Source organism: Leptodactylus fuscus, chromosome 9, assembly GCF_031893055.1.
Source record: "Leptodactylus fuscus isolate aLepFus1 chromosome 9, aLepFus1.hap2, whole genome shotgun sequence".
NCBI lineage: Eukaryota > Metazoa > Chordata > Amphibia > Anura > Leptodactylidae > Leptodactylus > Leptodactylus fuscus.
Window position 1 is genome coordinate 63,013,380 of NC_134273.1, and position 27,461 is coordinate 63,040,840.

At 42.4% G+C, this 27,461-nt stretch overlaps 1 protein-coding gene across 2 annotated transcripts in view; it reads left to right on the plus strand.

The window, feature by feature from the left end:
- CAMSAP2 (calmodulin regulated spectrin associated protein family member 2) overlaps window positions 1-27,461 on the plus strand; it is a 79,732-nt gene that overhangs the window by 27,280 nt on the left and 24,991 nt on the right. The window contains exons 3-6 of one of the 2 annotated variants that reach the window (XM_075286418.1): window positions 13,001-13,162; window positions 18,064-18,147; window positions 21,017-21,049; window positions 23,286-23,427. In XM_075286418.1, the coding sequence (XP_075142519.1) occupies window positions 13,001-13,162; window positions 18,064-18,147; window positions 21,017-21,049; window positions 23,286-23,427 (421 nt within the window). The remainder of the gene's footprint in view (window positions 1-13,000; window positions 13,163-18,063; window positions 18,148-21,016; window positions 21,050-23,285; window positions 23,428-27,461) is intronic. The other variant, XM_075286419.1, reaches the window with a different exon arrangement.

Sequence of the window (27,461 nt, forward strand, 5' to 3'; positions counted from 1 at the left end):
TCTTAGTCTTATGGTGGGAGATCACTGAACACAGGACTATTTTATGTTATGTTAACCAGTTTCTCTTTTTTGGCTGTAGAACCACAGAAGGATATTTTGGCTTTTCCTTCCTTCCTTTGTTCCCCTTGTGAAGTTGTCATAAGATGTCTTATTCCTCTCCTTACTCTGCTGTCAGCGTATGTTACATTCCAAGTGTATACGGTTACTGACGACTCCTCTAGTTAAAGGATATCCTATGAAATTTCTGTAATGACGTCATAAGAAAAGCAGTATGTTAGAGCTGTGTGATCCCTGGCAGCCTATTGCCTTCAGGTATACATGTATATCTTTGTGCTGTATATGTAGTGACATCATCAGGAATCTTTTGGCAGAGGGCAGCACATTACAAATCTATTACTTTGCACTGTATATGTAGTGAGAGCAGTGCTGCATCTACTATCATCCTGAAATATGTAAAATGATCCCCCTTACTCTACATATATTCCTGATGTAAGACCTACGAGAACATTGTCTACACACCCCCTATCAGTATATCTGCCCTTATTTGTGTGATCCATTGGCAGACGATGGCCATCAGGATATATTGAAATAACTTCAACTGGAAATATTTGAGGCTGGTGGGCTTTGGAGAATGTCCAAAGAATTGCTCCGCCATTCTATAAATATCCACCCAAAGGCAGTGGGCATGAGGGCAGGACCACCAGATCACAGCCTCTAAAACAGAAGGGTGAGAAGCTATGGAGGTGATGGGGGACCAAATATGTCCTATGCAGAATTTTCCGAGAAGTATCCATGTGGGTGATCTACCAACTACCTTTACTAATAGTCGTGCAGTAGTCAGTCCACTGATCTGGGGCGAGGGGAGAGACAAGGTCCTGGACACAGGTTGCCACAAAGTCTAATTTAGAATCAGAGGGTGGAGCAATATGGGGCTACTAGTGTTGATCCTAGCGCAACCCATTGTGGGTAGTCCATGTTTCTATAAATAGAGCTTGACAGACTCCTTTTAACAACAATAAATGCAATAAAATAAAAACTAACCAGAATTCACCCTTTAAATCCTGCTCCAGTGCCTCAGCTTTGGTGATCCTTGTTGGTCTGTGTTTACTATGCTGCAGCAGTGACTTGCCTTTAAGGGGCCGCTGAAGCTGATCACTGGCCCTGGAGGTGATGTTTGTATGTATGACAGAGAGCTCAGGACAGGGGCTGCAGTGGTCACATCCATGTACACAAGTCATTATACAAATGAACACAGAGCGAAAATGCGGAAGACACAGGGGATTAAAAATCTGAGTTCTGGTTATATTTATTTTATGTTATCGCACTTGGTGCCGTGAGTAACTGTTTGGAGGGAAAGAAAAAGCTCACCTGTGCCTATTCCTACTGATGTATATGCGCCCCCTTTTTATTTTGTGAAGCAGGGTCCTGGAAATCCCGGTGCTCTGCCTCTGCTGTCAGTGCTCTGACTCTGCTCCACTCCTGCTGCTTGTACATAGAGTAGAGCGGGGTCGGTCACATGACTAAGATTCAGAGCATTAGCAGAGCAGGAAGCAGAGAAAGACTTCTGAACGTCCACTAGGAACGGGGACAAAGGGGGGAGCTGCACATATATATTAAGCAAGTTAATTAGTGCAGGGAATGAACTGGTAAGTTTTTGGTGAATTCTTTGTTCACATGGAGGAAGATGTGAACTTACCACGCAGCTAGCCACGACGGAATGCCGTTGCAGTGCATCGGCATCCCGTCGCGGCATTCTGCTCCGGATTAGGCCTAATCAGGAGGGAGGCTCACACTGCGGACACTGCAGCTGAGTCAGCCACGGAATCCACGGCCAGATAGGTCATCTCGCTTACTTTTTCCGCTAATAGCAAGCGGAAAAAGAAGCGAGCGGCTCACATTGAGGTCTATGGGAGTCGTTTTAACAGGTGGATTTTGAAGGCGGATTCTGCGTCAAAATCCTCTGCCAAAAAACTCTGTGTGAAATAGCCCTTAGGGCTAGTTCACCCCAGGGCAAGGAGGCGGATTTTAACAGCGGATTTCACCACAAAATCTGCCTCTATACAATTGTGGACTATGTAGACCTCCAGGCTTCTTCTTTTTTTTTTTTTTTTTTTTCTTTTTTTTTTTCCCGCTAGCGCCAACATGCGAAAGAAGCGAGCTGCCCTATCTTCAGGCGGATTCCGCGGCTTGCTGACCTGCGGCTTCGGCCTGCGGAAGCAACCTCCGGTGTCAGCCCATTCATTTGAGGGGGAATCCAAGCCGCAACGGTCGTGGCAGGCAGGTTTTGACCTGAGAGTGGTGCGGCTCCACGCATCATTCTCGGTGCCAAAATCCGCCCCACTGCCCCCCGTGTGAACGAGCCCTTAGGCAACCTCTTTAGGCTGAAGCCGCATGTTGTGGAAACAAGGCTTATTTGTTGCAGATTTGGTTATGGTTTTTCAAGCCAAAGTCAAGAGGGGGTTGAACAGGGGATAGAAGTATAAGGGCTCCCTAGATATTTCCCATTCCTTTTTAACCACTCCTAGGTTTGGCTCAAAAATTATGCAAAATCTGCAACAAAAGAAGCTGCGTTTCCGCAACATGGGACCTCTGCCTTAAAGGGGTTTAGTAGTACTATGCTTTTGATAACCTATTCTTAAGATAAATATTCAGTATCTGATTGGTGCCAGGTGTCAAACCCCCACCTATCAGCATAGTGCCATACATTGTATAGTGGTTCTGCTTAGTATTTGGAAAGTCGGATATTTACCGGTATGAAAATATTAGGTGAACCTGAAGTGAATGACAACACAATATTAGGGAATTGTTGTTTGATCAGTTTTGTAGCGCGGGTCCTTACGTATATTCATTAACCTAGATCTTTAGACAGGGCTGTGTTGTTATCATTATGGCTGAAGCAGGACTTGGTTGTGTCTGATCTTTGCCGTTTAACCCTTCTTTATTGGCTAACTGCACCCATATCGCTGTGAAACAAGGCTTTATGTAAATGTAAGGCCTTGCCCTTTAATTCTGACGAGAAGTCCATTCAGCGTGAGCTTGGAAAATGTGAGCTGGGCCGCAGTGACAAAGGCAGCTTTGAGCGCAGTGAGTAATGGCTGGCATCCCGCCTTGTAACTGTTTACTGGGAATCCTCAGAATTTAGCCGCCTGCTGGCACAGTGATGGCGGCCTCTGTAACGCAGGACGCTGGCCAAAATATTATATTTTCTTCTCTGTGTGTTATGTAGCAACACAATATGCAGTAAAATGAAGTGGGTGATGGCACAGGTACACGGTCTTGTTTACTCTTAACTTGTCTAAAAGATGTAAGATCCTGTAATATATGCATGGCTTTGAGACGTTGTGTTTAACCCCTTGGTGTACATGGATTTCTACCAGTAACCCTTCCATTACATGTGCGGAATAAGACCGTGACACGGCGCCCTCCGCTGCCCATCACACCAAACGTTCTCAGGATTCCCTTTTCTACCCTGTTTCCTTGGAAACTGGACTCTTCGTTCTGTTTTTCAATCCCCCGGTGTGGAGGGGGTGGATGTGGGGGTGGCGATGTGAGTCAGAGCAGAGGTTTAGTTAGGTTTGCATTTTTTAGTTAGGTTTGCATTTTTTAGTGTTCCCTGCCTTAATTTGTTTTCTGGAAACCCCAACATGAAATGTTCTCAAACAGCAATGACCTTCTAGAAGACCACCGCCGGTACAAGAACATGGACAGCTTATTGACCCTTCCCCAAAAAAATAAGACTGTGGGTCTTGCATACCAGGCCTACCTCCTAAATGACCTTACACTGGCCTCTGGACCTTAAAATCTAGGATTTATCTCTGTCCATAGTGAAACTGGATAACATTTGTAGGGTCTTTATATACAAACCAGCAGCCATATGCCATAACCTGCGTAATATAGTAAATCCATATTCACTGAACGTCCCATAGCAGCAGCTGAAGACAGAAATTTATTATTAAAGGGGTTTTTTTTTTGGAACATATATATTAATCCTTCTCAATATGTGATGTGGGGGTCAACCCCACGACTCCCACTGATCACCTGGCTGTAGAGGCCGCAGCGTCTGAGGAAATGCTGCAGCCAATTCTCTGAATACCAAGCGCAGCATCTTATATAACATTTACAGGGCTGTATTTGATATTTTAGCTCTGCCCCATTCACTTGAATGGGACTGAGCTGCTGCTGTACCATGCGACTGATGAACGTGAGGTCATCGGAACAAAGAAAAGCTTCTTCAACAGTGGGTATTGAACCCTCACAGATCACATATTGAAAACTTGAATAACTCAAAGATTTGTAAGTTCCAGAAAACCCATTAAAATTTTTAAAGTGATCATTAACTTTGAAGCAAACCATTGCAGAAGTCAATGAAAGTGAATAAGAAACTTAGTAATATATCTGATCAAGTAAACGTGGCTTTTTCTTCAGCTGTTTGGCTCTTTTTTTTCTGACTCCTCGGTGTAAACTGACTTTCACTCTGAAACGGCTGCTTAATATGTCCCGGTACAGTAAGACAGACTGCAACTCACAGAGATGTCGTATTATAACCTTATATCGTTTATGGAGAGGGGAAAAAGAGAGATTCAAGTGCAGATTGACGCTAGGTTCATGTTAGTGTTGGCCTATCCATTGTTGGGGTACATCAGAGGACCAGATCAACAGACTAATGTAATATTGCATACGCGGACCCCATTGACTATAATGGGATCCATCGTGTTTTGGTCGTTTTGAAACTGGCAGAGGAAAAGTCTTGCATTTTATCGACTTTCGGTCAGACATTGTGACAACGGAGACTCCACCGCAGATGTGAACTGGCCTGAAGCTGTGGGAGATAAATAATAAAAACAGTTTCTGTCTTACCCCAAATTCTTTAGGCTAGACCAAAGATCGCAAAACAAGTTAAAACAAGGTGTAGATTAAATTAAAATATAATTTATTCTTTATACTTTTACACCACGCCTGATGTTGGCTTCAGAACTTTATCAGAAAACCTGAACAAAAAAATTGCACGGATATAGACACCAAAATACAATTTTCTAGATTTGCTGCATTGTAGGAAAATATTTTTGCTGAGTTGTTATTTCAGCATTAAAGGAACACGCTTGGGTGTAATAGGAGCGCTAGCTATACGTATAACTGTAAGGAGTCGGGGCGAAATCTCCATTGCCTTGTTACACTGAATAATTGTCGATTCATGAATGTGCTGATGAGCTGGCCGGGCCGTGTATTTCCTGCCTGGCGTGTAGAGCTGAACATACGGTACATTAGGATTGCTGATCAAATGGAAATGCTGACCTGTCACAGAAGAGAATGTCAGATAACAGCTTTTATGTGCCCTGGGGGAGCAGAGGAACCGCAGCAAGCATCTACAGGATTGTAGGACATGAACACACAAGATCAGGGACCTGGGACGGCATAAGAATTCTATGAGAAGTTTTTAGTAAGCGGGTATGACGGTTATATGTAAAAAAAAAAAAAAACCTTTAGTGAGTACCCGGGGCACTGCTGTATAGTCTGTGGGATTTTTTTTATATCTTGTAGGGCAGAATTTCTTGCATCATTTCTGAGATATGCTGATTATTTCTTGAGTCAGCAGGAATGTGCACATCGTGAAATAAATTCAGCTCCTCTGGCAGAAGCCCAGTAAGACTGCAGTATCACAAAGCGTAAAAGAACGGGAGCCATAATAGGGTTAACGGTGCAGCCGGAGGGGCTTGTGTTGGGATCTTGGGCAGGCGCAGTGGTATGTTTGGAATGATTGGTGACACCCTTCTCTCTGGTGGTTTACATGGATGGGAACAAGCCGCTTCTGTTTGTGCTTCTGAATAAGGACACTTGTTAACCCTTTATCAGTCTTTTATTTATTATTTTACTACCTAATTGTCTATGAAAGTCATTTTAATAACATTGCTCTTAATATAGTTGGAAAGTAGTTGATTTTATTTTATTTTGTCATGTTTTAGCCACTATCACTGGATTTAACTTCTTTCCCAGAAGTTATCAGATGAAATACTTCTGGAGCTTTCACTCATCGGCCGTCAGTAAATGTCTGCTCTCTGGACATGTCTAGTTGAAATCTGTGTAAGGCTGAGTTCACACAGAATTTTTTGGTCAGGATTTTGAGGCTGAATTCGCCTCAAAATCCTGACCAAAAAGACGGCTCTCATTGATTTCAATGGGAGACGGTTGTTTCTTTTTTCCGGGAGCCGTTTGTTCCAGCTCCTGGAAAAAAGAATGGACATGCTCATTCTTCAGGCAGATTGCACCTCGTGAATCCGCCAGAAGACACTCCCGACTAGGCCCGTTCTTTTGGGCCTAATCCGGATCGCAGTGCATGCATCGGCAGTCGTGGCTACCCCGTATTTTGGACCGGGGCCTGAGGCGGCCTCCGCCTCAGATTCCAGTCCAAAATATTCCATCTGAACTTAGCCTAATATTACACTTGGGTTGTTCCTCTTATTCTTCCTAGAAATATATGAATATGTTGACAACTGGAAAAATTGCCCATTGTGGGGTTGAAAAGTTGCCTGTCTATGTACTATGGCCAAATAAAACCTTCATCTCGGGCTGCTTTGACGCAAACAGTCTGTTTTGAAGGATATAAAAAAAATAGACGTGGATGGTATACAGTATTTCTGTGTGCAATCTGTGTCATCTGTTTTTCTTTTGTTTTGTTTTTTAAACCACAAAAAAAAACAAAAAAATTGACGCAATTTTCTTTATTTTTAAACATTACCTTGCAATGAATCTGTATAAAACAGGTAAAACCTGGCCAGGCCTGGCCAAAAATGGTTAGTGACATGGAAACATTTTTTTCTTCTTTTATATTGACAAATGGGTGTTACCAGTTTGAGGTGTGCCTCTTCACATTGTCCAGCCTGTGCCAGATTATCATTAGGACAATAACCCATTTGACAAGGGCAATGGTAACTGCTATTCTGTGAGGAATAAGGCCACATTCACTCCAGTGCCAGAGTGTCGCAGTGTCTGACAAAAATCGGCAGAGTCAAAAGTCCTGTGCTGGTTTCAGTTTTAAAACAACACACGCCCAACGGACCCCATGATAGTCAATGGGTTCGGCGAGGCTCCGCGTGTAACCACTATTTTAGTAGTCTACCTCTCCATCGTTGTGGTCCTCCGACAGAATCCAGAATCGCCACCCCATAGATAGTAAAGCCTTTTCTTCAGTGGCATTACTTGTAATGTGAACATCTACTTGTTATTAACATGGAGTCTGTAACAGGATCATATGGAAAGTGACCATTCCCACTACAATCTATTTTGCAGACTGTCTGGACCATCAGCGTCTCCACATGCAGATGCTATTTTTGTATCGTATGACCTCATGGGGTCTGTATATGATTCACTGTATGCACCAGGGACTCCTGTTAGTCATACGATGGGGGGGTAGAGCAAGGGATCTTCTGCATAAAGAAATCCACCACAAAATATCATGTCGCATATGTAAAACCTGGATATGAGCTGGTAATGGCATGCACTTATCTGAATTCATGTAGTATCCATGTACGGTACTGGTGGTGCGGTCTCTCTTACACTCAGCTCTTGGGACTTCCTCAGGTTCACATGAATCCCTCAGTTTTGCTCTGTATAGCAGTGATTGTTAAGTAATCTTTTTGATATTGTATAAAAGGTATACGAGAGTTTGCTGTATAGCCATACTCCTCCAACGTCTCTGCAGAGTGTGTAATTCCTCATAGATGTTCACAACGTTATATGCGCTCATTGACCCAAAAAAAGCATAAATGTCAGATTGTGCAAAACTCACGTGCAGTTATGTCTGTGGCAGATACGTAAAGTAATACAAACCTGGTCTGCAGGATTGTGGAGGCAGGAAAAAGTTTCCAACTCCGGCTTCAAAATAAAATGATTTTAAATTCTATTATACAATTAGTGATTTTCTGTGTATAATTAGATGCAGAGACATTTGTTGCATATTTGCTTTTATAGGAATTCAGTCACTGGCTCCTTTAACAAATTTAAGGATTTTTACTGTTTAATCGTGGTTGTCAGCCATTTATGAAAGAGTCTGAATCAGAGCAGGAGTTGATAATACATACATAAAGCTACCATGGACTCCTTTTGGGTAGTGTACATCTTGGTGGGTGATTGTCAACTGCTATGGGAGGACATGCACACATGGCGAACAGGCTTCGGATGGTCCAGACCCTGTCCACCATCCAGACTTCATCTATCCTTCATTGCATACCCCTGTTTCGGGCCAGACCATTTCCTGGCACTTGGTACAAGTATATTTAAAGGGATTGTATCTTTAAAACACATTTTTGTTCTCACTAACATGTAGGAATAGCCTTAAGAAAGGCTATTCTTCTCCTACCTTTAGATGTCTTCTCCGCGCCGCCGTTCGGTATAAATCCTGGTTTTCTTCGGTATGCAAATGAGTTCTCTTGCAGCACTGGGGGCGGTCTGTAGCACTCAAACAGCACTGGGGGTGTTCCCAATGCTGCGAGAAAACTATCCAGCGCCACCTCCATCATCTTCAGGAACGTCCTCTTCACACATCTTATTCCTGCGCTAGCGGTCGAACTTCTAGGCCTTGAGCAGAGCTGACTGCGCATGCCCACAGGCCACAAGAAAATGGATGCTTACTTACTGTGTAAGCGGCCATTTTTTTTGTGGCCACGGATCCCTCGGATAATAGGATCCCTTTCATGTCACCACATCCATTATGCGTTCTGCCATTGACTGCGGAATTGTGAACGAGAAACCTGGACTGCTATGGACTGTAACTGTATCGCCTTTGGTGACAAATCGAGGATCCGTTTATGAGAGCAGATAGGACACCAGCTTCAGCAACCAGGATCTATAGGCCTGGTTGTAACATCTTTGGGTAAATGTGTTGCAAGATGCCATATATTATTGTATTATTTATTATGTTTACTTATATAGCGCCATCATATTCCGCAGCGCTTTACAGATATCCCATATAGTGCTCACAATCTACATTCCCTATCAGTATGTCTTTGGTGTGTGGGAGGAAACCGGAGTACCCGGAAGAAACCCAAGCAAACGCAGGGAGAACATACAAACTTCTTGCAGATGTTGCCCTTGGCAGGATTTGAACCCAGGACTCCAGCGCTGCAAGGCTTCAGTGCTAACCACTGAGCCACCGTGCTGCCCCTTAGAACCTGTATTCCTCCATTTTCAACCGTATCTCATCTTGTATCCAACAACTTCTTTTTGGTGTGTCTGAAATGCTTTGGACCCACTGAGACGTGTAGTAGTAGTTTTGACTAGTCATTTTGTGCCTTGGTATAATTGCACCTCTGCTTAATTAACCAGCTGTCTATCCTGTACAATTAGCAGTTCAGGCAGAGCGCAGCTTTAATTACTGTTATTACAGAGACTAAAAGGGACCCGCTGCCCAGAATTATAATAACCGCAGTCAATGAAACGGCAATATTATCATGTCTGTAAGTGTATTTATCAGGATTAAATTACAAATTACCTTGTCTAATCCTGAATGTAAGAAATTCCTATGAGATCGGAAATATGAATAGGACAGCAACTTGTTCATTAGCTTCTCATTTTATTCTAAACAGGGTGCTAAGAGTGGATCATCCCTTTTACCAATCTAAGGCCATCATATGTCTATATTACACCTAAGTGGGTTTTCCAGCTTGTGTATATGGTGTACATGCAGCATTAGTCAGTTAGGTGAGGTCACATGAGCATGCTCAAAGTGTGTATCTTCTTGTTTGGTGTCATGTACACTGAATGCATGGTTCCCCCATTTGTGTGGCCTGAATATGACTGGTCACATGATTCTTATATCCATTGCTTTCTACTTTTCCCATTCTCTTCCTCTGGAGGGACACTACTTCACATCAACAGAAATCCTGTAGTTAGTTGAATGGTTTTGTTGCATATAGAGAGGTATACAGGCAGCTGTAAATAGAGAAGACTTGTCAGAAGAGAGCAGAATCATTGCAAGTCTGACTCTTCACATGGCAATCCTTCCTACTGCAAGCCCTGGCGGAATCAAAACACGTGCTGCACAGAACTGGACAGGATAATGAAAATAAAAGACCAACTACTTCTCATCAGCACCTGGTGAGCTTTCCTATATAGATAGAGGTGGTTTTGGTGTTTGATATTTCTACAAGATCCATTCAGATAATTAGGTCAAGTGCAGATCTGTGATGTGTGATTATATCCTAATATTGTCCGTGAGTGTAATAAAGCAAGGAGGTGAGTCTCAGCAGTTGGATGTTATAAGAGAGGGAGCTGTAGCTTTGCATATGTGGAGGGCTATAGCATGTCAGGGTATCCATACAATGAAAGAAAATGTTATAAAAGTCATGTTACTAGAAGCCAAAGGTATAGTTAAAAAGTGTGCCCCAGAGAGTCAATGAGCACCTGAATGCCTACTAAACAATGAAGCGTGGGAGGTGTAATGGGGACCGCTGTGAGTACAAGTCAAATAATAGCGCCTAGTTCTCTTTACCCTATAGTTGTTTCCCAGTGTATCTATGAAACAGATGAAAACCAGTAAATGTGTCCTGTAGTTCTCCTCAAGAATTGACTTGTAAAATTTTCTGTTATGGGCGAGAAAAAGTAACCTCATAGGACCTATTTTGGTGGCCTTTTGGAGCTGATTCATAAATCTATTTTTCTTTTATTTCGGCTCTAATGCTCAGTAAAAGTACGAAGGGAGTGGCGAGAGAATTGACTCATTTCATATGTATTATGAAGAGTATGGAATGTGACGTAACGGCAGCTGCCAGGAAAGCCAGCTGGTGCCAGTATGAGTACAGGCCATGTGCAACTGGGAAATTGCAGCACATCTGTCTGTTCTGGAGCTTACCATTTTAGGGGCATCTTAGGCTGGGTTCCCAGGGTACATACATAGTGCTGGTTAGTCGTGGTGGACTCGCCAGTATATGCTACAATGTCCAGTAGCAGAAAAGTGGACGAGATCTAACCAAACCTCATGTACATTCTGCAGAATAAAACACCCAAAGACGTTCTTTGACAGTTTTTGGCCTGTAGCATGTCATTGTATACTGAGCAATTTTTAAAAGAATTCTTCCTCGAAAATTACCGCCTTTGGAGAAACTCAATGTTAATCTTTATTTTTTTTGGCAGACTGGTTATTTATGGAATTATATGATTATTAATATTGCTTAATTAGATGCATATTTAATTTAATAGGAATGTAATCACTACCGTATTTTACGGACTATAAGGCGCATTGCCCATGAGCGCCTTATAGTCCATCTCGGTTCATATATAAGGCACAACCGGACTATAAGGCGCAGTCCGGTGTATATGTTATTGAAAGCGGCGGCACGCAGACTTTGCCAGCCGCTTCTATTGGAAGCGCTCGGCAGTCGAGGAGTTAAAGGAGCTCTATCAGCAAAATCATGCTGATAGAGCCCAACCGTAAAAGTTATATTAAACATGCCGCATGCCGGCTTATATTAAACACGCTCGCATGCCGGCTCCCATAGAAATGAATGGGAAGTGTCCGGCAGCCCTGCTGTAACGCCGGCGTGTACGGCTGTGATACACGCCGGCGTTCCGTAGTGTGAATGCACCCTTACGGTGCCTTTTATGTATGTATGAAAGCGGCACGCAGACTTTGCCGCCGCTTCCATCTATATATAAGGCGCACCGGACTATAAGGTGCACTTACGATTTCTGAGGAAATCGTAGGTTTTTATGTGTGCCTTATAGTCCGGAAAATACGGTAATTTTTTAGTGAATATAGGAAGTATTTGTATATCTATTGTAGTGTTGGATTAAAGTTGCCGTATTACATTTTATTATGTTCTTATTTTAAATAAATATTGAGATATAATATTTATTTAAAATAAGAATATAATAGAAAGTATAAATGGCTACAAGATCGCATTAGCATTTTCAATGTACTTTAGTGACTCCCTTACATACCTTAAATAAAGAACACGTATCTGTACTGTAAGCAGTCTCTGTACATCAGTTTTTCGTTTTACAGTCTTCCTCTTTATAGCAAATGATGGGGTTCTATATTAGCGACTCAGTAGTTTGGCTGGCTACTTTTTGCTAACCGGCAACAACAATGGCTTTGACAAGTGTATGCCTGCCATGAAGAAAAACATATAACATGTTATATACTTTTACTATGGCAAGGATTAGCCTAATAAGAAAGCTGCAGTTTTTGGTAGAGCTACATATGTTCTCACTATACATCCCGTATAATAATGCAGCCGAGCGCTGACACTGGATATTAGATCAAGGTGAGAAGGAGATAGTTTCACTAGCAGCGTAAAGCCCTAACAACCGTATTATACAGATTAGGTTATAATCCCCTTGTCTGCTATGTGAGCGCACCCTACACTACTGTATAGCCCAGCGCTCACTGTAAACCCACATCACACTGCCTTAAATACATTTTCTAGGAGATTTTTATCTTTTACATTTTGCATTGTATCTATCTATCTATCTATCTATCTATATATGTATATACTTTGTTTTGCTTTCGATCTTGTTTTCTCTTATTTTTAGTTAAATGAAAACTTGGTTTGTATAATGTATAAGCAATGTCTTCAAGAGAAATACATACTCTGAGCATAGATCCGCTCTCCTTGTCTTATAGTATTATTGAATACATGAGATACACGCTCAGGTTGCTTAGTATATTAGTACTGATATTGCAGTAGGAGGGCTACCTTCATCACTACAGGAGTAGTCCCCATAACTGTATTTCTTGTATTCATTGATCACTCCTATGAAGTGCACCACAATATTTTGTGCCATTTTGGCAGAAGAGTCGACATGTCCATACAATGTTGACTTGACATAGGACAGTGTCGTGAGACTTCTTACTAACCTATGGCTATAAATTATTTCTCAAAGTTTTCTAAAACAGAAAGCCCTTGACGTTGTGCAAGTTTTGCTATGTATCGTCCATGTGTAATACACAGTCGCCCAAGTTATCTGTATGTTCTGTAACTTACGTATTTTTATTTTTGCATTGCAGAGTGCGCATCTTGCAATGATCGATACTCTGATGATGGCGTACACTGTGGAGATGGTCAGCATAGAAAAAGTCATTGCCTGCGTCCACAAGTACTCGCCCTTCTTCCAGACTGCGGACCTCCCCTATGATATTGAAGATGCTGTCATGTACTGGATAAATAAGGTAGGGTATATCCAGAGCACCTAGGCTACTTGCTGACATGGCTTTTCTGCATGAGCCAGACCTTCTCCAACAATGGATGGGATTGCTTTGGGAAAGTCTTTACTGATCACTGGATAGGATGTGATCGGTCTTTGCTTCAAATATACAGTTCCTTGCGCAGTTATAGTATGCCCATGTGCTTGGAACGTGCCAGATATACACACTGGAGAGGGTATAGGATTAGCAGCACCGCACAGGAAAGTCCAGAGGTAAAGGTGACAATGACATTAGGTAAAGCTCTGACTACAAGAAATGTCACATGCACAAATGTTAATGTGTATCTAAACTTTCAGAGAACTCTTGATTTTCAGGCTGTATTTGTAACACTAATAAATATTGTAATATACATTATTAAAGAGGACGTTTCACCATATCCGGGCAAAGGCAGTGTTATATACTGCCGGAAAGCTGACAGTGCGCTGAATTCAGATCTGTGCCCGGTGTGAAGAGCTTACGGTCCGGTACCGTAGCTCTTCTATGGTCAGAAGGGCGTTTCTGACCATTAGCCAGAGACGTCCTTCTGCCTCGCGGCGCCAATCGCGCTGTACTGTGGAGCGGGGAGGAACTCCCCCCTCCCTCTCCTGATAATGCTCGTCTATGGACGAGCTGTGTGAGCAGAGGGAGGGGGCGTTCCTCCCCGCTCCACAGCACAGCGCGATTGGCGCCACGAGGCAGAAGGACGTCTCTGGCTAATGGTCAGAAACGCCCTTCTGACCATAGAAGAGCTACGGTACCGGGCCGTAAGCTCTTCACACCGGGCACAGATCGGGAAAGCCGACAGTGCGCTGAATTCAGCGCACTGTCAGCTTTCCGGCAGTATATAACACTGCCTGTGCCCGGATATGGTGAAAGGTCCTCTTTAAGAGATTTTTCAGTGGAATCCTATGCTGAAATACACTTCTATCCCTTCTGTATCCTGAGAGTATAAGTGTAGGGGCTTCAAAAAACAACATAAAAACTGAAAGATTTTTCATATGACACAAAAACACTGTTTTATAATGGCTGAGATACATCTGTCTAAAGTTTTTCAGCTGTATATAAGTGCCTACACCTGTATTCCAGCGAGAAATCAGTGATTAACAAGGCCGAGAGTACAGAAGGGGCTGAAGTGAATATCAGCAGGATTTCACAGAAAGGAGCCAACATTGTCACAAATGCTGTCAGAAATTCAAAAGTTGTTCAAAAGTTTAGTTATACCTTAAAATGACATTCTGAGGCTTGGTTGACATTTGTGTCGGAGTTGCAGAAACTCTTGGAAATTGGTAGAGAGAAACGTCCTGCGCATAGGACTTATAAAACTGACAGAAACTTGATGGACGCCTGACAGACATTATAGTCTATGGGTTCAGCAGGTAATGGCTATTTCAGCGGCTTTTCTGGCTCTCCGTCCTTCAAGTCCTCTGGTGGGCCAGCACAGGTATGAACCTAGCCTAAGGGTGCCTTCACACGGTGTATACGCTCACTGATTCTGAACATGTAAACTCGTTCCGAATCAGCGGCGTTAAAACAGATCCCATTGCTTTCTATGGGAGCCGGCATACGTGCACTCCCCATAGAAATGAATGGGCTGCTTTTTTCCCTATTGCTTTCAATGTGGTACACGCGTATCAGATTGAAAGCAACCCATTCTTTTCTATGGGGAGCGCACGTATGCCGGCTCCAATAGAAAGCAATGGGATCTGTTTTAACGCTGCTGATTTGGAACAAGTTTACACGTTCAGAATCAGCAAGCGTATACTCAGTGTGAATGCACCCTAAGTCCAATATTCTCTCCACTCCTTACAAGAAGTGTCATCTGAAATTCTCCACTCACAGCTATGTTACGAGTAATATAGTCAAAGGTTTGTTCATTCGCGTTTTTTAGCGCCTCTCTCACCCTTCCTTTTTGCAATGGACATGAATTCTAATATATTGGTTATAACTAGTTATATTAGGATTGTACCCACATAAATATCGTATCTGTAGACAGATCACATCTGGTACATGCAACAACCATTTATTGACTGGCGTGCATTTCCTGTAATGTCCCGTAAACACCTCTGTGCGAGGTGCTTTAGGAATCGGGCAGATGAAGAATAGACATATGGTGAACCTCATAAACTGTGTTGGTTGCTTCCTTACTGTCACCTCAGACAGTCACCTCTACAGATAGCCTTGAATAGTGTAACGTCTGCTCTATATGATCAGGACTAGTCCCCCCCTATATATGATATGGCCGGTAAGCTGCTACACAGTAGTGGAAGGGAATGGGACTTGATATGAAGGTAAAAATATAATGACTCCGTATCAGAACTGTATACTGCCCACTGACCTCTTCAAAGGTGACAGTCTAACAAGATGTTATTGAACACTTGTCTATTTATATGAGACATTCGCCATCTTGTACCCATGTTGTATGCTTTCATCTAGATGCTTTATATTTTACATGGAAGCAGGAAAGACATCTTGCTATTCACTCTTAGGGTCTATTCACATGTGTTTGTTTTGACATGGATTTTGATGTGATCACAATCCTTATCCCATTAATGTGAATGGAGTTAGCACAACCCTGTTCACATGGTACGTTAAATACACACACACATTTTTGCCCTCTCCACAGAGAAAATCCGTCACAGAAATAAGTAGCTTGATACTTGTTTTGCAAAGAAAAGTCATGGATTAACTGAGATAAAAATCCAATTGCACCATGGCGTACATAGATAAGATAATCCTTTGAGGGTAAGTTTAGATGGGGTTTTTTGGTCCAGAACCTGATATCTGCAATATCACACAGGTATTCTGTAAAAACATTGCTCTCACGTGTGCATATAGGGCCTTACAGACACCCCATACAGCAGCACTTGGATTGAATGCTGTTTGTAAATGCTCCATAGATGTAGTTTTTCTATGCGCATGAAGCCTCGTTAGGAATATTACACACATTTCCTATGTAGGTAATAGCTGTGTTTTGGTCGTACACTTTTAAAGAAAATTCTATATTATGCAGTGCCCCTAATGTATATAATGTATGCCTATCGTAAGAGCCATATTACTCACAGCTCCTCTGTCATAAGACAAAGCCTGTCATCCATAGGAAGAATAGACTGTTTCAACAACAGCGGGTGAACGTCAAATTTCCCACAGCGATGTGAACTTCTTATTGAACAGATGACGGCCTATTATGTCAGCCGCAGTGAAGACTTCATTCACAGAATACAGGCTGTAATAAATGGCCCTTGTATTTTCTCAACAGCATGCGAAGGAAGGTGTTACAGCAGACTTGTAAAGGTTTAGTTAAGACCAGTCCCTATAAGATATATATACACTCACCGGCCACTTTATTAGGTACACCTGTCCAACTGCTCATTAACACTTAATTTCTAATCAGCCAATCACATGGCGGCAACTCAGTGCATTTAGGCATGTAGACATGGTCAAGACAATCTCCTGCAGTTCAAACCGAGCATCAGTATGGGGAAGAAAGGTGATTTGAGTGCCTTTGAACGTGGCATGGTTGTTGGTGCCAGAAGGGCTGGTCTGAGTATTTCAGAAACTGCTGATCTACTGGGATTTTCATGCACAACCATCTCTAGGGTTTACAGAGAATGGTCCGAAAAAGAAAAAACATCCAGTGAGCGGCAGTTCTGTGGGCGGAAATGCGTTGTTGATGCCAGAGGTCAGAGGAGACTGGCCAGACTGGTTCGAGCTGATAGAAAGGCAACAGTGACTCAAATAGCCACCCGTTACAACCAAGGTAGCCAGAAGAGCATCTCTGAACGCACAGTACGTCGAGCTTTGAGGCAGATGGGCTACAGCAGCAGAAGACCACACCGGGTGCCACTCCTTTCAGCTAAGAACAGGAAACTGAGGCTACAATTTGCACAAGCTCATCGAAATTGGACAATTGAAGATTGGAAAAACGTTGCCTGGTCTGATGAGTCTCGATTTCTGCTGCGACATTCGGATGGTAGGGTCAGAATTTGGCGTCAACAACATGAAAGCATGGATCCATCCTGCCTTGTATCAACGGTTCAGGCTGGTGGTGGTGGTGTCATGGTGTGGGGAATATTTTCTTGGCACTCTTTGGGTCCCTTGGTACCAATTGAGCATCGCTGCAACGCCAAAGCCTACCTATAGAGTATTGTTGCTGACCATGTCCATCCCTTTATGACCACAATGTACCCAACATCTGATGGCTACTTTCAGCAGGATAATGCGCCATGTCATAAAGCTGGAATCATCTCAGACTGGTTTCTTGAACATGACAATGAGTTCACTGTACTCCAATGGCCTCCACAGTCACCAGATCTCAATCCAATAGAGCATCTTTGGGATGTGGTGGAACGGGAGATTCGCATCATGGATGTGCAGCCGACAAATCTGCGGCAACTGTGTGATGCCATCATGTCAATATGGACCAAAATCTCTGAGGAATGCTTCCAGCACCTTGTTGAATCTATGCCACGAAGAATTGAGGCAGTTCTGAAGGCAAAAGGGGGTCCAACCCGTTACTAGCATGGTGTACCTAATAAAGTGGCCGGTGAGTGTACATATATATATTTATATATATATATATATATTTTTATATATATATATATATATATATATATATATATATATATATATATATATATAAATTATTATTATTATTCTATATAAAACATACCGGCAGGTTAATGTGAGTGATGGCAGTCTCCATAGAAATAAACCGTTCAGCAAATCTCCTATAACCGGAAACAGAATCATACTGTGCCTGTAGGTGTTTCATTCATTCTCCAAAATGGGAGATATTGGAAGTTTTACTGGACTTATTTTGCTTCTTGTTGTTCTGGCAATATAAACCATAATAATCTTGACTGAATATTTATATCTGGATATTTCAGGTAAATGGACACTTGAAAGGAATTCTTGAACAAGAACAGCGAATAAAGGAACAGCAGAACATGGACCCACATTCTACACAAAAGGTAGGTCAGCAAAGGGGGCATTGGATGGTAATAAATAGACATAGACAATACATAGTAGATGATGACATCTGATACTCATGAACAAGTAGATCTCTTAAGCCGGCCATACCACTAAGATAGCTTTGGCTGACGGCCATCTTGTCCAACTCTCCCATACACATGCAAGCTCAGCTGGACCAAACAGATCATGTGTTCTGAATGGCAGAACATATCTGGCAGTGAGTTATCTGCCCAAATAAATGATTCGGACAGTTAAAAATTCAATTGACCAAAAAATATCCTTATCTACCGCAATATCTGTCATCAAAAGAGTCAAAATACCACCATCCACATTAGAATACTAGCTCAAAATCGCCAACGTATGGGCAGTTTTAGAGGTGCAAGATTGAAAATATAACTATTTTACTGGTAATCTACTTAATATATATTTATATCAATTCTAGGAATTGTAATTGACAGTCACTTGTGATACATACTAGAGTTACCTTGTTAATGCTTAGGGCCTAAGGGAGGGTTCACACCTGCGCCCGGTCTCCGCTTTAGTCAATCCGGCGGGTTTCCATCTTCTGTCTCAAGAAACTGGACAGGGGATGGAAACCGGGCGGTCAGTTTTCAAACCCATTCACTTGCATTGGTTTGCAAAGTGACCCCCCCCCCCACCGTGTGTCTTCTGCCTCTCTGAGGCAAAACTTTATTTTTATCCGGACACAAAGTTGAACATTCAGGATTTTGTGTCCATTTAAAAAAAAAAAAAAAAAAAACTGTTTCGCTGCGGAGAGGCAGAAGACACACACACGGGTGGTCACTTTGCAAACCAATTCATGTGAATGGGATTGAAAACTGACCGCTGGGTTTCCGTCCCCTGTCCAGTTTCTCGGGGCAGAAGATGGAAACCCAGCAGGATTGGCTAAAGCGGATACCGGGCGTAGATGTGAACCCGCCCTAAGCCTTAAGTGGTATAGTCTCTTTGCTGAGACCCTAAGTAATGGGTCAAAATGTGGGAAACATGTTAAATCTGATGGCTGTTGTGTAGACGTTCATGTACGTTGGTCAGTGCAGATTAACTAGGCACAAGACTTCATTTAAATGAGTTGTCTGAAAAATAAACAGTTCTCACCTTGTCCATACCCCATCGATCCAAAGCAGAGGCTCCTGTGGCCACCTGCTGGTCTTTGTTTCAATGTAGCTAGTAATGACATGTTATACAAAATGGTGATGTCAGGGTATGATGGCTGAAGCCAGTGACAGTCTGCAGTGGTCACATGCCGTTAAAGTATGTCATTAAAGACAATAGCGCGGCCGCTGGAGCATCTGCCCCAGATCAACAGGGTAGCGAAGAGAGATACGTACGGTTTTATTTCACTTTTTAAGGACAATTGCTCTTTTTTTTTTTTTTTTTTTGTGGGGTTTTATTTTATAATTGAGCAACCTCTTTAACTCAAACCATGGTTAACAGAAATAGCCATTGCTGCAATGTCACGAATAAAAATTCCAGACTTGCCATCATCTTTAAACCAGTGGCAGATGACATCTGGTTGTTGGTAGATTACCTGGATATTTTATTTCAGGGCATTGTTGGGTTCCATCTCCAATACTAAAGGCTCGTTCACACGGGCACAGAAGGAGCGGATTATGGCGCGGAATCCAGGTCATAATCCGCCCCCTCACAATGGTGATCTATGGAGACCACTAGCGTTCTTTTTCCGCTAGCATTTTTTTGCCGCTAGCGGAAAAAAGAAGCAACATGACTTTTCTTGAGGCGGATTCCGCCTCAGGAAGTCAATACAAGTGAATGGGAGGCAGAAACCACATCGGCATCCCGTCGCAGCATCCAGCTCCTGATTAGGCCCAGATGAATGGGCCTAGTAAGGAGTGAGTTTCGAGCCGCGGATTCCACTGATGACTCAGCCGCAGAATCCACGGGAACATAGGGAACACCGCTTTTTTTCCTGCTAGCTGGAAAAAAACGCTAGCGGTGAAAGAAAGCGAAGGACTCCCATTGAAATGAATGATAGACGTTTTTGCTACCGGATTTCAAGGCGGATTCCGCGTCAAAATCCGCCTGCAAAATACTCCGTGTGAACATACCCTTAGTTTTCCTACACAGAATACTAAAAATAAAGATGTCAGATGGTGCTTTGGTTTGTCAATAACGTACTCAAAATGAAGACTGGAGTGCCTTTATTTCTGTGAGATGTTAGCCTGTAAATCTATACCTCTGGACGCCAGTCAAATCTTCCAGTGAGCGTCCATCTTTGGAGTGGCATGGAGGATTTGAGGCTTCCTGGGTTTGTTCTGCAGGCCTGTTTATAAGAATACAGTTATGTTCAGGCAGTATAATAGATTGTCTATGGCTGCTGATGAGTCTTCAGGGCTTTCTTACGTCCTTATTATATTATATGGTTTATAATAATAGGTTAATGGTATACATTGCTCTTTATATTATTTCATTTTGAGGGAATAAAGATTCATACAACTTTTTAGAACGATAACAAAATTTCCTTCCAGATGTCATTTAAAACCCTGGGCTCCAAATCCTATAATAATGGTCACTTGTTGTAGAGAGGCCATTGGGCCCCCACAGGCACCAGGGCCCAGTATAACAGTCTGTGTTGCCCCAGCCTGAGTTGGATTCCTAATCTTATATAGCCTGGGTAAATGACGATACCTTTAGCATTAGATGTTTTAATAACTGATTCTTTTAACACGTTACCATTTTATTTTGGCCTGGTTTTCACATGCTAAGCCACCAGTATTGTTAACTTTGTAAAGCTATGGCTGCTCCATGAAGCTGAATATGATTCATTCTTTCTCTGTTTGCTTTTTCCTTCCCTTGCTTTCTCTGTATTTCCCGTTGTTTCCTATGAAGTCTTCTTCCAAATGGTTTTGGAAACTGGTCCCTGTAAGTGCTGCTCAGCTTCTGATCTGTGGTGTGTTAGTTCATAGTGGCTTGTCATCCATATCATGCTCTCTATTCGCACCTTGTATAATCCTTTTATTCCAGATTCATCATGTGTACAGCAAAAGCATTCATTTCGCATTTCCACATATCATGCTTCACGACGGGCTTTCCACCCAAAATAGAAAATGAAGTTATATTACTAAATCGGAGGTTAGGGCCTGTTTACGCCATAGTTGTGCTATAGAAAAGCTCCTGGTGTATACACTGAACCTAACCATAGGCCCTTATACAGACTGTAAAGCAAATTTCTTTCATGATGTGGGCTAATATGTGAGAGCACCTTTTTATTTTTTTGGTATAGACTTGATTAGTACGGTATATTGCTTTTTCTCATTGAAGGTATATGCCTAGGGATCCTCCCAGTATATACTGATTAAAGGCCGATTTATAGGGCTGAATTATTGTATAAATCAATTTTCATAGCAATGATCATTCCCAAATATTGCCCCACGTAAAAGGCCCTGTGGTCAGCCAAACAAAGTGCACGTTTGTTGGCTGATCACATCTTTTAGGCACTATTAAAAATGATGGCATGTCTGGGCCATATCTCTTTGGAGCTGGTGCAGATTTAGGGCAACATTTACCTTTGTAAATTGTCATGAATGATAAATCTAGCACACTGCCCGTGCCATTCCCTCTTCCGGGAAAGTGGGGTTGCAATGTAGAAATAAATCACAATTTTTTGCAAATTGTCTTTTAGTTGTACACCATGTAACTGGTATACAAAGCGTAATTCACCTGCCTCTGTGGCTTTGTTGTTGATGCAACACTATGACAAGACTAGAACAGATCGTCCGCTGCCGAGAAGCTAACCAATATGGTGGCCCTTTCTGTTTGCAGACATGGCTGCTGCAACAGCACCAACATTTACCGATATCTGAGTGTAAAAACCATAATTCAGTTTATATAGGACACACTATGTGCAACAGGGTCTGTGGGAAAACTATATGAGCGGCACATGGATGATATCCATACAGCGCCTGTGACCCATCAATTTCCTGCGTTTGTGCCGGCTCAAAACCCCATACACAGACCCGTCATAATACACAAGTGTGTGTATGGAGCCATAGAAAATAATAAGTCAGTGTGAATCATTTTAGGTAGAGGTCCTCTTTAAAGACCAAAGGCAGAGACGGGGTCTTTTTTTAAATAAAATTTTTATTATATTTTGAGCAAAAAAAAGCTAAAATGCTGGTAGTGAAAATAAAATCCCATAGCAAAGGACTCCTAATAGGTCATGGAGATATTTGATACCAAAGACACATAATGATACAACAAGTGAGTGACTGCAGACAGTGGCTCTAACTATGGACTAGAAGAGGAAATATCTGGAACAGTTTTATTATTTTAAGGGGTTTTCTGGGACTTAAATATTTAAGGATAAGTTATTAATATCAGATGAGAAATGGTCTGACACTGGGACCACCATGGATCAGCCGTTCAGTCCAGCAGTGGCACTTGGATGAATGCCGCTTCCATGTCACAGGCTAGTGTTGTCTATATCGCCTGTGTGCAGCTCAGTCCCATTCAAGTGAACAGGGCTTAGCTGTAATACCAAGAACAACCACCCAACATTGTATAGCGCTGTGCTTGCTATGCAGTACAGTTGACTGAACGCTGTGGTCTCTTTAGACAGCTGAACGTCAGGGTACCTGGTGTCAGACCTCCACCGTTCTGATATTGATGACCTATCCTAATATCATAATCCTAGATACCCCCTTTAAATGCTGTTTTAATCGGAATTAGGTTCTGTATACCACATGATTTTGCCATACACAATGGGGAATCTCCCACAGCATCCACCAAATGTAACCAGCCGTATACCATGCAACATGTTATATGTATGTTACATATTGCGGGTAATGATACATAACAGATATTTACTAAATTGTCTTTTTTGGGGGGTGAGGGGAATCCTAAAAAATATATTTTCTCTAAATTTTGTAAAAACAATGCATCAGACCAAAGGTTTCCATTTACTTGTAGCCTGTTTTTGTCTCCTCTTTTGTTTGGTGCTGTATAAAGGTAGAGTTCTTGTTGTTCCACACGTGTTCGAGTCATGTATCACATGTAGCTAGGACATTGCACAAAGCTCAGGCTTCATCACATCCATTTTATCTTTGGGGACTTTAATACTTTAGCCTTTCTCACTGTCTCCACTTCTGTCCCCATCCAGGCCAGATATAGGAAGGAACAGAATCTGTACAAGCAGCTGCCATGTATACCCCTTATGGAGAACATCTTGAAAGATGGCACTGATGGGTGCGCCATATCTGCCCTCATCCACTTCTACTGTCCTGAAGTCATCAGATTGGAAGGTAGGTTTGTTCAATGTTGTATTCCATTACATGCAGTACTGTAGGGGTTTTTCTTATTAAAGTAAGTGATGGCACATAACTAGGATATACCATCATTGATCGTGGGATTAGGACTGTCAGATGGGCCCACAGTTGATGATCACAAGCAACACTTGGCAGTAGAAATACTCTCTAAATCGGCGTGGACTCCTTCGGTTCTATCCCCACCAGGTACTAGCATATTCTACTGATATATTATAACATTCCTTATGGGAATACATCTTTAATGTGGCTCTAGATGTGTAGCAGCACGTCAGTGTTATACAGTTTCTTTGTAGCATGTGTATGTCCTTATCATCTTTTGATTCTTTATACTAGCCCGGTCATGTAACTGATGTGTGCCTTAGGCCTCTCCGTCTGCTGCAAGCATATGATGATCCCTCAGTCGTGATCTAGATTAGAACACGCTCCAAATTGTAGCCTTCCTGTGACAAATGATGCCGATGTCAGGCTCGGGCCACTGTACTGAATGCATTGGTTTCTAGAAGAGATGAGCAAGTAGTATTCAATCAAATACCTCGCTCCCATAGGAATCCGTGTAAGCGGCCGGACACTAAGGGGTTACGCGCATCGAATATTCACTGCGCTTAACCCCTCTGTGTTCGGCCGCTTACACACATTCCTATGGGAGCGAGGTATTCGATCAAATACTACTTGCTCATCTCTAGTTTCTACCTCCTAGGACGAGGGCGGCCTGGTATAAAGGAGTTCTCTGAGTGGTGTCCGTTTAGTCTGTAGTTCTGTATAGTATAGGAGCCTAAGAAGAAAATATGTCATAAAAACGTTTATTGTCCTAGGCGGCAGGATTCTTTATATTCAGTGATGAAAGAAATGAATGAAAGAAAAAACGTATTTTCTGAACTTGCGTCATTCATTCATTCATAGTGTGAGATAATTGGCACTTTACAGACAATTGACAGTCCTCGCTGGTTGTTTTTTTTATTTTTACAGATTCTAGGTATAAGGAAGGATGGCTGTTCAGTTTACACAGCAAATAATCATATTCTGCAGCCCACGCTGACTATGTAACTGTTTTCCTAGGGGACACACAGTATATAATAGTATATATTGTGAGCAAACAAAGCATAGCAAATGTGAAGGTCAGGTCATGATCAACATATTCGTTGCTTGAATAGATGCATCCAATTTAGACAACAGATAGTAAGAAAAAAAAGATTCTGATTCAGACAAGAGGTTATTGGTGCATTAAACCCCACCAGCCCTAGTGGTCTGATACATTGGAAGGGTGAAGGCCACTAGTCCTGGTTGTTAATAGATATTGATGCCCCCTTATTTTATCATGACCAGTCATTTTATTTTGAAGTTAGATTTGGTAATTTTTATGTTTTTCACACAAAACCCAAAATTAGTCCTAACCCTGCGTCCACAGTCCTGGCTGCGAAGGCTCAGCCCAGCCACTACACAGTGTACAGAGCAGTCTGCTTCTTGCTGTATACTCTATGTAGATATCAGCTGAACAGTGTACCAAGTGTTTGATCCTACTGATCTTGGACGACAACTTTAATATCTGTGTATCTGGTGGTTTAGAATACCAAGAGAGTTAATGTACCTTTGGTAAGCTAGTTTAGAAGATGGCGGGTTAATTTAATTTTCTTGCTTCTGCCATCTTCAGTTATCTGTCTTGGCAGGGGCAGAGAGAACTGCCAACATGAACCACGTCATGAGCTCTCTACCCAATCCATAAGACAGGGGAAAATGTGTATTTGGCCTCACCAAATCCCTCGACACCAGACAATAACACGCACACATTTCTTAGCAAACTTGCATGTTATAGTAAGAAAAGCACAAATAATGAAGATGAGTGAGAAAACATTGTAATGCAGACATAACTTAAAGGGGGGTTTCCAGGATGTAGATGACATATCCACAGGATAGATCATCAATATCAGATCAGTGGAGGTCTGGTATCCGCGCCGTTATCCACCGTATATACTCGAGTATAAGCCAAATTTTTCAGCACAGTTTTTGTGCGGAAAAAGCCCCCCCATCCCCCCCCCCCTTTTTTTTTTTTTTATTTTTTTTTTATTTTTAATATGTACATACAAAAGTAGAAAATTCCTGTGAAACACATACACATTAGGTTTCCCTGTGTCTGAAAGTGCCCGGTCTACTGAATATAGGGGATCTGTAGTGCTCCTGTTCCGTTATGAAATGGTTAATAGGAGCACTGCAGATCCCCTATATTCAGCCAGACTGAATTCCAAGTTGGGGGGAAAGAAAAAAAACGTCCTCAAGCTCAGGGAAGGGGCAGACAGACAACCAAAACACCCCCTTCCCTTCCCCAGCATCTACTGCACCCAAAAACTCTGACCATTTTAATTTTTGAAATTTTCCAGTAGCTGCTGCATCTCCCCCCCCCACACACACACACCCCCTCGGCTTATTCGGGTCGGCTTATACTCGAGTATATACGGTAATAACAGACGTGTCCGCTGCTGTATCTAGTGTAACGCAAAGGGTTGTGCTGGTCCATACATTGCTTCTTACACTATGTGTTGGGATACTGCCGCTCTGCCCCCCATTTATTTGAATAGGATCTGATCTGCAGTAAGCAGCCATTTACATCCCTTTAAAGCAGTGTTTCATTCTGCATTCTCCTAGATCTTTCCCGTGTGTGGATCTGAGGTCTCGAAAAGAACCTAGTAAAGATACTGTATGTTCACCTGCAGGAGTCGCACAGTTTAGTGCAGCTCAAAACCTCTTAAGATATAGACTTCGGTGTCCTAGGGGGATCACTTTGTTTCTTTCTTGCTTCTTTTTTTTCTGAACAAATAAGACATGTGTGAACATCCCTAAAGCAAGATCAGTCACTGCTTCCCACAAGATCTCCAGACCGTAAGGCTACAGCTTGTGTGACAAAACTGACATTTTATAGGAGCTCATGATCAGTATCTGCCTCATATTACAGTCAATACTCTGAGTAATATATAAAGAATTCCTGTGTGTGCCCCAGGAGACCATCCGTTTACCCCCTCCACCTTTAAAGCCTGAGGTCAAACTTGCCCTTAGTTGTGAGTAAGATCGGCAGATTATTAACTAAATTAAAAGCACAATTAAACATTTTTACTTGATTACAATTAATGAAGGCTTAGTTCAGGACACCCCATTTTGACATGACACCCCCCTATTTATATGCTGTCAGAGGGATGGTTCCTTACTGCCCAGCCATGACTCGTCCATAGACTAGAAGGGGGGGGGGGGGGGCGCAATAAGGAACGTCCCTTCTGTCAGTATAGCGCTATGGACAGTGCTGTCAGGAGGGGCGATCCCAGCTAGAATGTCAGGTCCTTCTGATGATGAAGAGCTATCAGTAACTGCACCGATATCTCTTCCCCTGGGGCATATAACGGGAAAGCTGACAGTACGCTGAATTTAGCACACTATCGGCTTTCTAGCGGTATATAAAACCGCATGTGCCAGATGACATAAAAAGTCCTCTTTAACTGTTAGACAATATTAGTAAATCTGCTCCCTTGTTCTTGGTGTGCATCTACACTTAAGAGTACTGTATGTTCACCTGGCGGGATCTGGCACTGATTTTGAGGCAGATTCCAGCCCAAAATCAGTGGCAGTTTGCGCCCTGATTCTGCCCCCTATTATTTTCAATGGGAGGGAGAGATTGAGCAGGACACTTATTTTTTCAGCATCCTGCTTCAATCGTGCAGCACATACTGCAGCGGATTCAGTCACCGTCAGACACCCCGCTGATTAGGACCAAACCTCTGGGGCTAGTTAGCGGTAGAAAGCCGTATCGCTACTTTAGCTTTCATTAAGGTGCAAGAAAATGAAGAGGAATCTTAAGCAGATGCCACCTGAAATTCCTCTTCATTTGCGGCCGTGGGAATGGCCCCTAAAGTGGGTCCTTTTGATTTCTTAGTATATCTATTTTAGTGGATACTCGTATTCCTGATAAAATAATTCTGGAGAATCTTTTCTTCTAACTCTCCATTGTGCCGTTCCCTGTTATGCCTCCT